This window comes from Spea bombifrons, chromosome 4 (genome assembly GCF_027358695.1).
Source record: "Spea bombifrons isolate aSpeBom1 chromosome 4, aSpeBom1.2.pri, whole genome shotgun sequence".
NCBI classification, from domain to species: Eukaryota; Metazoa; Chordata; class Amphibia; order Anura; family Pelobatidae; genus Spea; species Spea bombifrons.
The window spans coordinates 51,235,418-51,249,841 of NC_071090.1; the positions used below are offsets into that span (position 1 = coordinate 51,235,418).

Genomic DNA, 14,424 nt, shown 5'->3' on the forward strand with positions numbered 1-14,424 from the left:
AAAATCTGTCTGCTATTTTAACCGTTTCTTGAATGTCAAATTAAGTGGAATAAATAGCGTTATTTTATTATATAGTTCAAGTATTAAACGTAACCCTTTAAATTATAAAATGTACATTTTTCCAATACATTGCTAAGCTTTTGATGGGTTCATACTGGGTTTAAAATTATGCTCAGAACATCTGGATCGATCTCACCAGCCTTGCCAGTTGCTTTGACGAGCTCATAAAGTTATGGTATCATAACACTGCGCGTTCAATTAACGTATGACCTGCATCTATCTTGAACCTGAATGTATTAAAGCTTCTGACATAATAAATGCTGCAAGGCATACCAGCCTAACTAAGGGTCTGACACTGAGTCTCAGGGTTTTCACACCCAGATTATCAGGGTCACACAATGCTTACCTGGTTCCTTCTACATTTGCGTAATATCTTTTCAACTGGTGCTTTTTCACAGATATGTAATGGCCAAAGGAACCAACGAAATGGTGAATTCAACAGGAACGTTCCCTTGGTCACTATAGTAATAATACCATTTTTCAAACTTTGTACTATAATAATCTTTAAATATAACCCACAATATGCCCCTATTTATGGCTGATATCTTTGTGTTAGATACAGAACAGCATGCACAGAAATGATTCAGAAAATTCCCAATTACAATATTCTGGAAATTCTGTAAATTATTTACTAAACAAAATGATTTACTAAATTTACTAAAGACTCAGTTCACTGGTTAGATTAGATTTGCAGCTTTTATTATAGGGGTGTTTGTTCATGAAATCCCTATATTCTGAAAACAAGCTGTATTCTTACATATTAGGAATATTCAATGGTAATATCTATATGTACATATATGTATCCATATGTCGCTTATATCCAGATGACACATTTATTTTCATGAAAAAATATGAAGTAATAGAATTTGAAAATAAGTGTGATCAACAGAAATACATTTACATAGCTTACTCTTTACAAGCATAGTTTATTAATAGTAAATTATGCTTAAGCTCTCTTTTATTAAAAAAAAGGAATTCCTTTGGGAAGCTATTGTAAGGCAAGGTAAAGCCCCAATATTTTTCATAAGCCTCTTCATGGACAGGAGTGTCCATGTACAAACAGGTTGCCTATCCCCACTAACACGTATTCCCAAATCTCTTCAGATGTGAATCATGGCATCATGTTTATGTTGTCAGCAAAAAATCATCAAATGAGAAAGGCTTAGACAATTGGTGTGACTGTAATGATCATACAGGCCTAAGTCACAAAGGGGACTAATGAGGACCTATGAGAAAAGGACTGAACACGCTCCTTCATAAATCACTGGGCACAGTATGACTTGGCCAAATGTAGACTAAGCATTTTCCTAGAGTAACATCATTTTTTAAGGCTGTCAAGTGAGCTCCTCTCCTCTGCTTTTTTGATACTTTTGAAAATGTTGCTCATACTCCCTCCATTACCTGTGTCTGCTCCCCCCAGTAAGACTTTTTTAAGACATGGGGAGAGTCTTTATACATAGGAGCACCCAGATTTTAAATAGTTATCACATTAAATGTGTCAAAACAAGGTTCAGAAACACATAATATATGATATAATTCAGAATAATTCAAAACCTTTTTTTATATAGCTGGGGAATTTTGTATTTACTCCTATATTCCTCATTGTGAGTCTACTAAAAAGTGCTAAATGCCACGTTCTTCTGTAATCTATGTGCCACTGCGCTGTCTGCAACAGTGGGTTCTTTTTTCTTTTAGCCTTACTGACCAGTTTCATATAATGTTCTGCTTTAATGACACCACCTTCTTCATAATCCCTTATTTAAAATACTCTCATAATATTTTTCTCCTTAGATCTAAAGATGTCTAGGCTGTCACAAACTGACCTAAATACTTTTCCATGTTAGAAAAATATGCCATTCTAAAATCTAAATCCTTTAGTTATTTAAAATAGCATCTCTGCCTATGGGGTACTTCACAATGACGGATTTGCGATGCTCTATTCCAGTTTTCAAAGCTGAGCATAGAGATCTGTACCTCTATATTGTATGATCGCCCTACACACGCCAATTCCACCGCAGCTCACTTAGTAACCAAAGATCTGTGCTGATTGAGACCATCAACAATCGGAACCCTTGAAATCAACACCCACAAGCATTGTATAGTGATTAGGCACAGAGGGAGATAAGTAGAAATAGCGGCCCATGCTATGGTTAATCTTTTGTGTGCCTTCTATAGATTTACTAACAAGCTCACTAGAGTAAGTAGGTTTATCATATAGATGTAGAAGATATACTCATATCTTCCCACCAGTCATCAATATGTGAATCAGAAGATCTATTGTTTTATTAAGGCTTTTAAAAACAACATAATGTATGGCGGTGCAAAAAAAAACAACACTTTTAGTGACCATTATGGTTACAAAGGCTGTTTTTTATAAATAAAAATATAAAGTTTTCTGTGTTAGATGGATCGTACATACCACTGTATATTAAGTTGAAAATACATTTAAGTATCTCCACAGCAGAAAATTCATTATATAAAAAGTTGGTAATAGAACAATTGATTTTCTTTGTTTTGACACAAAATACAGAAATACACTAGGCACCATTTGATTAGATGCTGCAAATAATACATGTAAACACAATTATAAATGAGCTCTGCTATGCATGGACGGAAATATGAGCTGTCCGACAAAATGAGAAATGAGCTTACCTCATACTCAAAGTCTTCGGTTCTCTCTCCATCAGCAGGCAAGCTAGAAAGATACTCATTACCTTCATAAAATTCATGCTCCATTGGATGAAGAGAATGGCAGCTATGTGGGAGAAATTGGTGCGAGAAAACCATATGAGACAATGTTCTCTTTTTTAATTAAAAAAATGACAAATTTATCTTTGGCTTTCTTGTTTCAAGGGGTTAGGACGGGTTGCAAATCTAAAGAAACACTGAACAAAAAGATATGTTTCTTTTCATTTACTGTACACTTAGAGAAGTCATTTTCATAGCTTAAATTGGATTCCAGGCAATGATCAGTGCACCAAATCAAAAGAAATCTTGCACTGCATTTATAACAAAGGCACAGCAATGTTCCACAGCTACAGGATTCCAATCCTTCTTCTTGAAGACTAGCTTGTCTGCTAATGAAGCCATGTCCACAATTCATATTTAAAAAAAAAGCACAAACGTGCACACAATAACTTCAATAAATACAGCAGTACAAAATATTGAAATCTGCCATTATGGCTTAGGCATTAAGTTCTAAAAAAAAAGTACTTTCTAATCTCTACGTGGTGCTTGAAAGCATGATCAGGAAGAATATCTTCTTATTCATTTTTACATTCTGATATAACTTTTGAGTAATTGTGTGCATACTATACAATGCCCAGCATGAGTCTTTTCATAGGAAGGAGCTATAGGATTTTTTTGTTTGTTAAGCGTAGCCGTACGCTTCCTTGTCTTGACATTTATAAGGGGCTATCACTAGCTGGGAACTCTAGCTTGATACAGTGTCAGTCCTAGATGTTCAATCAACCATCAATAACCAAAAAATATTGGGAAATGTTCTTACCTGTCGGAGAGAAGAAAGGGGCAAATGTCAGGAACAGGAGGAGTAGATGGCCGGAGTTTGGCTAAAGCCATTATATGTTCAAAGGTAATGTCGGTCTGTGTGCTGACATTAACAAGATGTACCTCCTGTGAGCTTCCATGAGCTCTATTAGCAGGTGCTCTTCTTAGAACCTGAACTACTATTGGTTCCTTAGCATTTCGCAAAGCTTCAACCGCTTCTTCATGAGTAGCTTTGGAGAGATCCTTTCCATTGACCTATTAAAACAAACAAAATTCCAACATTAAATGCATTTTACATACATAACACAAATATACCCCATATTAAAAAAGTAATTATAACATGGGATTATGCTATTACATTTATATTTCAAAAATCTAAAATAAAGGGTTAAAGAATAAAGATCTTCCTTTATAATCTACTTCAGAAACTGTAGTTATTTTATGGAGTATGTGTTTTATTCCTCTTGGTTCTTCCTGAAACAATGCCTAATGTTATCTTAAAGAAACAGTAAAGACTCTTAACAAGGAAGCGTTACATTTATTTATATGCTGTATATAAAGACTGCATTAATGTTGTTCTCTGACATAATAAAAATAAGTACAGATATTTGTGATCACTTCTAACAGAAAGACAAACTGAAACTGTGATATTGCAATAAAACACACCATGCCTCAGACATTCAGGACTTCATCAAATGAGTTCAAGTTTCTTTTCATACAGTGCATACAAGGTTTGGAAAGCCACCAAAGGGCTATTTTTTCACACAACTTTTGTACAAAATTATGCAGAACCAACCCAACGCCATTATATTTTCAGCAGACAATGTCCATGTTGTTTGGACAGGGCCTGTCTAAGTGGTAGACAACTAAGGCCTAAGGTAGATGAATGAGACAGGAGAGGCTCAGCAACAATGTCTAGAATTAGGTTTGGTGCATGCCAAAACACAATGTGTTCTTCCATACACAAATTACAAAAAAATGAAAAAGGATAAAAAGACGTGCATGCGAGTTGGTGAGTTGGGCCACATCTTGGCTTCTTGCATGAGATATGAATGACCTGCCCTATGTTTAGACATAGTTTAGACATTACAAAAAATAATTATATATATCATTATAAACACATCATCTATAGATCTTAAGTATGTTTTATCTATAATTAGGAATAATAATTATAGATAACGGAACTTTTTAATATTACAGTAAAATATGTGCCATTCATTTAATACAATTTAATGATTAGTTTAAAAAAATGTTATCAATAACATTTATTATTATACCCATATATAATAGAGAAGCCCATTTAAGACAGTCACACATCATAAACATACTTCGTTAAGCTGAAGTCATTGTAGGCTTCTTTTCTCTGCTGGTAATGCATTTAACTTTTTGACCTTTAAATAGATCAGTCTTGTACATTTGATATGATATAAGCAGTTATGACAAAATGCACTGTACTAGAAGTTCATCAACATGCTGAAAGTCTTCTGTAAAGGTCAGAAGTATATAAATCATACGTTCGCCTAGGAATACTGAATACTTAATTGCACGTAACTAAAGGCAGTTGTCTTTAATAGTTAGCAAAATGATGGGTATACTTATAAGAATTTGTTTTTATTAGAAAACTAAAGTTAACAAACCGCTCCCTTTTACACCCACTTTTTTACCAACATTTCCTTTATTCAGACACAGGTAGCTTCACGAAGTAATTGGGGATTCACAAATCACTACTAGAGGAGCTTATTATAGAACTGAATTATGCTTGTGTTCTTTATTTATGGAGATTGGACCTACAAAGCTTGATCTGACAAGTCACAATATACAAGAGACTTGACCACATCTGACTGCATTTTTCAGTGACTACTCATCACTACTCAAGATTAAATACTAGAAAGAAAACTTGAGAGTCTATAGCTATTGAATGCAGCATTTAATGGAAGAATAGATGTTCAATTACTTATAGGCACTAGGCATAGTACACGTTTTTCTCTACCATTGAATCCCGCCCAACAGTACTGGGTGGTAAAATCTCATTATCCACCTCAAAATTCAGATTATGGGGCCTATGGAAGCAAACCAAAGCAGCAAGGTGAAATGTATCTACTGTGTTGGAAATTACTAGGCAATAACAGAAATAGCCATATTTGCATATCTTTTCACACTCGTCATTATTTTAGATCACTCAGGGTTTGGCACGCAACTCTACAGAATGTTTCTCTAATAATTACAAGAGAGTCGTGTCTTGTGCTGTCACAATATAGTGTATTTGTGTCATTTATGCTTTCACAAACATCCTGCTATGTCTTGTTAAATAAAAACACTTTATCTAAAAGCAGAGTCCCTTTCTTCTATGCTTTGATGCAACAGCAAAACATGTAACAGCAGTTAGGAAAGAGAGAAAATAACCAATTATGCCCCTTCGAGTAACATTTATGGCTTTCATTAAATTCTAGAAAGCAATATTTCAGTAGTTCATTTCCAGGGCCATCTCCACCTTTATAGTATGTTGCTTGTGATCAAATAAGAAAACAGTAAAAAGCTATATAATCCATCTAGAACTGCCAATTATGGTTTTCATTACAACCTAATTATAGTATATAGCTTTCTGTTATCTGAGTCAGACGCAATGTCCGTGCTTCCTTATCCTTCTCACTATGTTCCGATATGAAGTAATAGCTTCTAATTTAAGAACAAAGGTGAACTAAGTGTAGTTAATGACCAACCGATACAAGTAATTGCCTTCTTCATCATTTCCAGTCCAGAAAATTCACCAAGATGTACAATATTGCAATGCTAGATTATTGCTCTTAAACGCATACCCCTCACAATTACAAACACTAAGGCATTTAACAAATTGACATATAATTTTATGGCAAATTCAATCCTAAACAAGGTCTCATTCACCTGCGATGACATCATGTGTCAGAAATGAACCATCCATTGTTTTGAAACATTAAAACTGCAATTTAATGAAACAATATATCAGTTCTCCAATAAATTTCACCGTGGCTTTACAGCATACCAATTAAAATCTATCGAGAAAGGACAAATGGCTTCTCTGTGAAGGGGCATTGGTTATGCTTCCAAACAGGACAAGACTGGGGATTAAAATGGCCCTAACGTTTTAAGGCTAGCGGCCGATAAATGACATATGTAGCGTGCAGCAATGAGTATCTAGCACGCGGCCGCACACTAAGGTATCAGATCTGCTATGCATGCGTCAGTAAATGTAAGAGAGCAGCATCGCCTGTCCACAACCCAACGGGCATATGACTAGGTTGCCAGATGGGAAGTCTACGCCTGCTTTCAAAAGTGAATGTACAGTCTTTCTATAAATGGAAATTTACAACAAATTCTGTTCATAACAATTATATATATATATATATTGGTTATAAATATAAGTGCAGTATTCTCATATCATAACCATGATTGCATTAAATGGGAAATTAATAAAACAATACACGGTACTTATGTGAATGCAACATATTTATGGAAAATGTGGGGTACAAAAGCCACAGTTGAGGGTCTGGGAATCAAGCAGAGGAGGGTGGGCAAGATGTGTTGGGGAAATTACCAAGTACACTCCTTTGATTTAAACATTATCAGCCAAAGACATATTTTTTTTAATATAAAAGTCCACATATAGTTAGAAAGTATGTAGCATGCAACTAGCATAAACCCCACAATGAATGGCCCCTTCTATTCTTCTTTTAGGAGCTTTCTATGAATCCCCTTTTGATGAATGCATATTAGACAGAGCAAGGTATGTGGCACAGACTTGCTTATGATCGTTATATTAATATACTATTTGGCTAGACATGACCTCTCTGCTGAGAATTGCCAGGCTCCCCACAAAATAGGTAAGCAGTGATTACAAAATAGTCTTCTAATAGCCATAATTCTAACGAACCACTGAACACATTAGTTTGACCTTAAGGTGTATGAAAAGGGCATCTCTGTATTTCTACACATGTTAAAATACTTTACTTCCTAAGAACATTCTCTTATGAAAAATATTTTTACTTCACCCAGAAATGATCACATCAGATTTAGTTAATGACAAAAACTATCCCTTTACTGTATCATTCTCGGATAATGACACAAACACCTTAAGTGACACTTAACATGATCTATCTTTATAATATACTGTTCATTATGCATGGACAGAGTCAAAGGAACCGTACGCTTACTACCATTGAAACAGTTCAGAAACAGACAATGATATTCTTCACAATTTCCCTTTCAAACTAAGTGGTTTCAACAGATTGATGGCTGCATTCTGGCAAATTGCAGTACTCACACTTGTGCACTCAAGACTTTTAACTCTATGTGACTACATACGCAGTGAATAACGGAGCTTAAAAAAGGTTTATTGGACATTGCAGATAATACATGTTGGATAACTTATCGTCACAGTGACCTTCTCCATTAAAATCTGAAGGCGCGTTAGTCTCAGTGTTAAGGAACTCAATTAAAATGTACAAAGACTCTAAGTGCCACTAAAAGCTGAACAAGTTTTATTCTTATCACACATATTCATTGCATAGACACTATTTTGCAACCCTCTTTGTAAATAGTTTAAGAGGTACATTATATAAAAAGTTAGCTAACAAAGCCCCTAGACTTAAAATACAGCGGTATAAAAAAATAAGGTTACCTCTCTGTTTTTAGATTTTTTTTGGGTAGATTTACTTCAGTGGCTATTTCTGATGTGTGTGTGTGTGTGTAACATAACATTATGACCACCTGCCTAATATTGTGTTGGTACCCCTTTTGCCACCAAAACAGCCCAGACCCGTTGAGGCATGGACTCCACTAGACCTCTGAAGGTGTGCTGTGGTATCTGGCACCAAGACGTTATCAGTAGATTCTTTAAGTCCTGTAAGTTGTGAGGTGGGGCCTCTATGGATCGGACTTATTTGTCCAGCGCATCCCACAGACGCTCAATTGGATTGAGATCTGGGGAATTTAGAGGACAAGTCAACACTTTGAACTCCTTGTCTCCCTTAAACCATTCCTGAACTATTTTAGCTTTGTGGCAGGGCACATTATCCTGCTGAAAGAGGCCAATGCCATCAGGGAATACTTAGTCTATGAAAGGGTGTACTTGATCTGTAACAATGCTAAGGTAGGTGGTACGTGTCAAAGTAACTTCCACAAGACTGGCAGGACCCAAGGTTTCCCAGCAGAACATTGCCCAAAGCATCAAACTGCCTCCACTGGCTTGCCTTCTTCCCATAGTGCATCCTGGTTCCATGTGTTCTCCAGGTAAGCGACACACACGCACTCGGCCATCGGCGTGATGTAAAAGAAAACACTTTTCATCAGACCAGGCAATCTTCTTCCATTGTTCCATGGTCCAGTTCTTATGCTACTGTGCCCATTGTAGAGGATGGGGGTCAGCATGGGTGAGTCTGATTGGAACCTGTTGCCTTGAGTTAAATTTGGTTCCATTTGCTGTATGCATCAATCTCTGCATTCTAAACTATTCAGTGGAATCGAACTAGTGCATTGACAGTTATATTGTAGAATTCAACAGTTAAATGAAAAAAGGACCCTGCCAAATCATATTTCCTCCTAATAAATATAACCAGGAGTGTTATACACAAGGAATCATTTGAGATCCTAATTTTAAAGCAATAAAGGTGCACAAAAATGTATGTGTTAATGGAATTAAATGTTTAAATCTATATACTGATGAAAATAGTTGTTTTGAAAATTCACAATCCAAAACTTTGTCATTAATGGTTATTAGCATTTTTGTATGAAATACTATATATGTTTACACCTTTTACTGAAGACTTAAAGAATAAAAATGTATTTTCATTATATCAAATACAATATAAATGATAAAAATGTGCAGATTTCACTGTAAATGTCCAGGTATCATTCTGGTAAACAAACACAAGAGTCGATGATTTAGAAAATACTCTAAAATGAAGAAATCCTCTACAGCATAGTTTTGTATAACCATCCAACTTAATACCCATTCACCAACAACTCAGATCTTAAAAATATGTTTTTAACTGAATGATCAGCTTCTCCTAGGTACTAAACAACAAAATGTCCCTTTATATTGCCCATTCATTTGCAATTGTTATATCCCATTCCTGTCAGAGAACAAGAATTGTTCATTAATAAATTCCAAAACTCCTACTGACCATTATTCAAGTGCATCTGGACCCAACAGATGAAACATTTCTCCTGTGCAATGAAATAACATTTTTCTCCTCTACAATAAATCCTCACATCTCAATTCTTAAGTAACCAGTGTTTATGGACCACAATGATATGAGTGTATACTATCATACTATATTATTAGCTATACATAGAACTATTGAATTATCCATCTATACACATTTCACAGTCAACAGAACCTAGACCTTAGCTAGCAGGATTTTATGTGCTTGTCTCATCAAAACAATAAGCACTTGAGGCATTTTAAATTACTTTAAATAGATAAAATAATCACAGTAGAAGGCAAGTAGATGCTATCCAGTGTTCCATGTCAGTGTAAATTACCTTGAGTTTTAGACTCTATGTACATATAATCAGTAAAGATTATTAAGATAGTATATGAAAACCTGGAAATGCTGAAGGGTTATATTAACTTAAGCATTTACCAAGTTCATTTGTAGATCATCTAAGACAATTAAAAATGAAGATTAGCAGAGGAGGCATTCAACTGTAAATATGAAAAGCTTTGCGATGGATTTAACAAAGCTAAGCTATAGAATAATTAGGGAAGTGTTGAGAGACTAAGGTCGTGAGTGCACAATACTGCTCAGTATAAAGTAAATGAAACAAAGTAATTCAGATAAACTCATTGCTTGTGAAAGACACAAGACCTGTACTAATTAACCCCTTAATGACAAAATGCATTGTTTTCAATGGGTTTAGGGACCCCCCCATTGTCCTTAAGGGGTTAAACATTTTTTGTTGGAGAATATAACAAGAATGAATATGGATTTTGGAATAAGCATTGTAGGCTAGATCTAAATATTGTTGCAAGAATCAGTAATGTGTAAATATGTGTTAACATTACCTAACTATTCTGCAGCATTTCAGAAACCTTAATTTACCTACCCAGAAGAGCTTTTATATGTTGCGCACTATTCCAACTCCAGTATGCAGCACACATTCTTATAGTATTGTAAACTTCTCCACCGGGAACACCTCGAAATTATGATTTAAAAATACTTATCTGCAAACACTTAATAAATCTAGCATTGTATCATAGTAGAGCCAGTTGTTCTTACTTACAGTATCCCTTTGACTTCACTTAAGTTCAAGAATTTTATTTCTAGTGCATACGTGTTTAAAGTCACTCACTTTGTAGCCTCTGACACTTCTACCAGAAATCTATTCCAGTTATCTACCCATACTGCAGAAGAAAAATACTTTCTCACAATAAATCTGAGCAATACATCCTATGGTCAATTAGTCCAGCTTCTCTCTCACTTTTCATATATACCTCTCTTCTGTACTTTCTTTTGTCCCTTTATGTATTTAAGCGTTTCTGTAATAGCCACACTCTCTTTTGACTTTGCTCCAAGCGATACATATGTCAATCATCTAGTCTTTATGTAGTGAACTATGTTTACAAGATCAACGCCAGAGTTTGCATATGCTATTTTCTATAAACAGTGACATCTGACAAGTTATCTTGAAATTATACAACCACCTCTATTTTCATTTTACTAATGCATCCCTCTAGTAGGTTTCGAGTTAGGAATCAAAGAGCAGTATAAGCCCATACGGTTACAAGCCGATACAACAAGTAGCCAGATCCAGCCGAAACAACCAGGAACCTATTGTGGGTTAAATACAGGTTCACATTCCCAAATACACCCATCAGGTGAAGTTCCTAATGATAGTCTGTGCAGGCAAACATACTGTAATCCTGCCTGTAGTCAGTAAAGTAGTTTGGAAAGCATAGGAGAGTGAAAAAATGGTTAATGGCTAGCTTATGAAAATAATAGGAAAAAATATTATATTATTGTTATTATTATATATAAGATGTGGCAGCTCTCTAGCTAGGCACATTATTGTTTATGAACGACTATCGCCATTCAGCTACTTTAACTAGTTAATATTTTCTAAGAATCAAAAAAGATTCCACATTTGAAAATCATTAGTATTTTGTACCTGCATGCGAAATTCTGTCATTTAAGAAATCCAGTCTAATTCTAGTAATGAAGCAGTTTCAGTTAAGCTAGTTTAGGTTTTGTTAGTTGGGAGTAATATTAACAATCCCTTATTAAGTCAACACCTCCTATTCATTTATATTGAGACATATAAACACAAGATGTAAAATTATGTAGTAAAATCATTTATTTCATTTATTATTAGAACTTATTATTAATATAATATAAACACTAATTTTCAACTGCCAAAAAAGACGGTTTGTTAAAACTTGTTTTAGGCAAAAAGATCAAATTCTACAGTCAATAAGTCCTCTTGGTGTTATTGAAAAAGAAAACAAGTGACCCTTATCATCTGACCCCCTTCAAAAACAAGAGGTATCCATCAATAAACTGTCCATTCTCAGAATGATTTACAATTTCCAATCCATTTTGGAAAAACAAAGCAGGGGCATTTCACTAGACAGGTCAAGGTTTTCTCAAATTGTTTCCTTGGCTGAAGCAGGTCGAATTATCAGAAACACTTGCAGTTTCCAGATTTTTGATAGCTAATAAAACAAATGGCAGCTTTCACATGCATGAGTGAAATATGTTAGTGCTTGTATCCTTGAAGAACAAAACCAGAGAAAGTTCTATCATGCATTTTGTGTCGTGCAGTACCATATGGTTTATGGCTACATCATTTCTATGCACAATATAATTAATCAGAGACACTACAATTCAAATGACAATGGAAAAATAAGCTCATGTTTTGCCTTCAAGGCTTCACTGAAAAGACTGGATTACATGCAAAGCAAAAATGTTCCACTTGTAGAGTACGTCATAAAGAGAGATAAAAAGATAAAACTCTAGACGGAGATCATAGTAAAGAAAATCTTGTAGTTCATACTTTGTTTAGACCTAAAACATTGAGATTTTGTCTTATGTAATATTTGTATGGCTCTGGAAGGTGATGGAGCACTTGTACCACCAAGACATCATCGTGAAGTCACGGACAGACACTTTGTAGTAGTGACTTGAGGTGCATGGGTTGCTATTCAATTAAGATTCACCAGTCTTTTTGGAACATTTCTCCTAAATTATAGGGTTGCTGTCAAACATTAACGACAAAAGCTATGTGCATATAATCTCCAAGGACAAACTTTCTTGGACCTTAATCTTTAAGCATTTATGATATGCATGATTTTTTTCTCTTGGGTAGTGGGGAGCCAATGCCTTTTTTTTTTTACTCATGATGCCATTCGGCTCATTGCCATAACATTTTCTAGTTTCTTGTTATGCGTTTAAATTCATTGGTGGATTTGAATGAGCAGGTTAAGTCTCAAGATTAAATTTGATATAAAGTGGTAAAAGTAGTGTTTTTACCATAGTTACCAATGCCATGTTTAAGTTGCTCATTTTTCACCTCTTTGTACTAGAATATACTCCTATATATAAATCTCAGTTTGTTTAAATACTTTATTATTTTTTAGCTTATGTCTTGATAAACTGGCCAGCAAAATCTTGGTCATAATACTTCTCACATACTTTCACACTCAAGCTATCACCAAGCTTGTTATATTTCATCTGTACGTATTGTTCACTGTCTCATAAAAGAACAGGGAAAGCTTTAAAACTAGAATTAGCTGCATATTTTCTCTGCATGAAATCCCATTTGACTTCAAACTTGTGTAGTCAATCAAATCTCCGCTACCATTCATTTTAAAGCATGATCTGTGTCTTTCTTCCAAGTTCACTGCCGTTATTAGACAGGCAAAATATTTTTCCTCAGCGCTATAAATTGCTCACTGCAGGTTAATCCATGTACCTTTTTCATGTTCTTAACTTCAACAGCACTTTTTGTTTTAAGAAGAGCCGTTTCAGAACTACCTACATATCTAAGAGAACACTGATATTCATTTAATCTATGACAAAAACGTAATTAAAATATTACAAAAAAAAAAGAAACATAATAAACATGGGAGCATAATCAACAGTTGCCTCTCCATTGACTTACTTTAGTTTTAATCAAATACAATTAGTAAATTATATTTAACCATAAAAACACAATTTATATGGAAATGCTTTGCATAGATATTACACATAAATTGACTAAATATTTTTTTCTAGTATTCATCATGTTCTCAGTTTTAACCTCAGAAATGGTCACCATTAATTCAGAATATACATTAATCCACTAATAGATTATACTTATGCAGTCAAGTACAATCATAAGAAGGCTGCTCAACATTTCCCTTATATACGTATGGTCCATAAGACAGTATTCTTTACACGTATATTGTACATATATTTCATTACATCCACGAAAACGTTGATTTAACAAAACAGAGGAAAAATAATTAAAGAAACATATCTTTTTGAATAAGATCGGCTACCTTTTTTTTTTAATCAATTAATGAAAATAATTCCAATTTCAAACCTGTACTATAAAATACTCTGTAAAACCTGGTAATACACAAAATAACTGAGTAATCAGGTGAGCGCTGCGACTGCTCATTACATTACACTTTATTGATAGATCCATCCGATTCTGTAGTGCTGTGACAAAAGGGATATGCAAACATTAAAATGTTCAATATACAGAATGGACAATAACATTAGGTAAAGGAGAATCTGACAGAGCTATGTAGGGAATAGGAACAGCACAGGTATAAACCAGCAATGTTGCCGTTTATCTGTATAATGCACTTACTTTTAATGGTGCATAACTGTATAA

At 34.6% G+C, this 14,424-nt stretch overlaps 1 protein-coding gene across 1 annotated transcript in view; it reads right to left on the reverse strand.

Annotated features, from left to right (window-relative positions):
• Window positions 1-14,424, reverse strand: part of PDZRN4 (PDZ domain containing ring finger 4) — a 57,310-nt gene that overhangs the window by 15,379 nt on the left and 27,507 nt on the right. The window contains exons 2-3 of the mRNA XM_053463095.1: window positions 3,569-3,822; window positions 2,713-2,815 (exon numbers count right to left, since the gene is read on the reverse strand). Of these exons, the coding sequence (XP_053319070.1) occupies window positions 2,713-2,815; window positions 3,569-3,822 (357 nt within the window). The remainder of the gene's footprint in view (window positions 1-2,712; window positions 2,816-3,568; window positions 3,823-14,424) is intronic.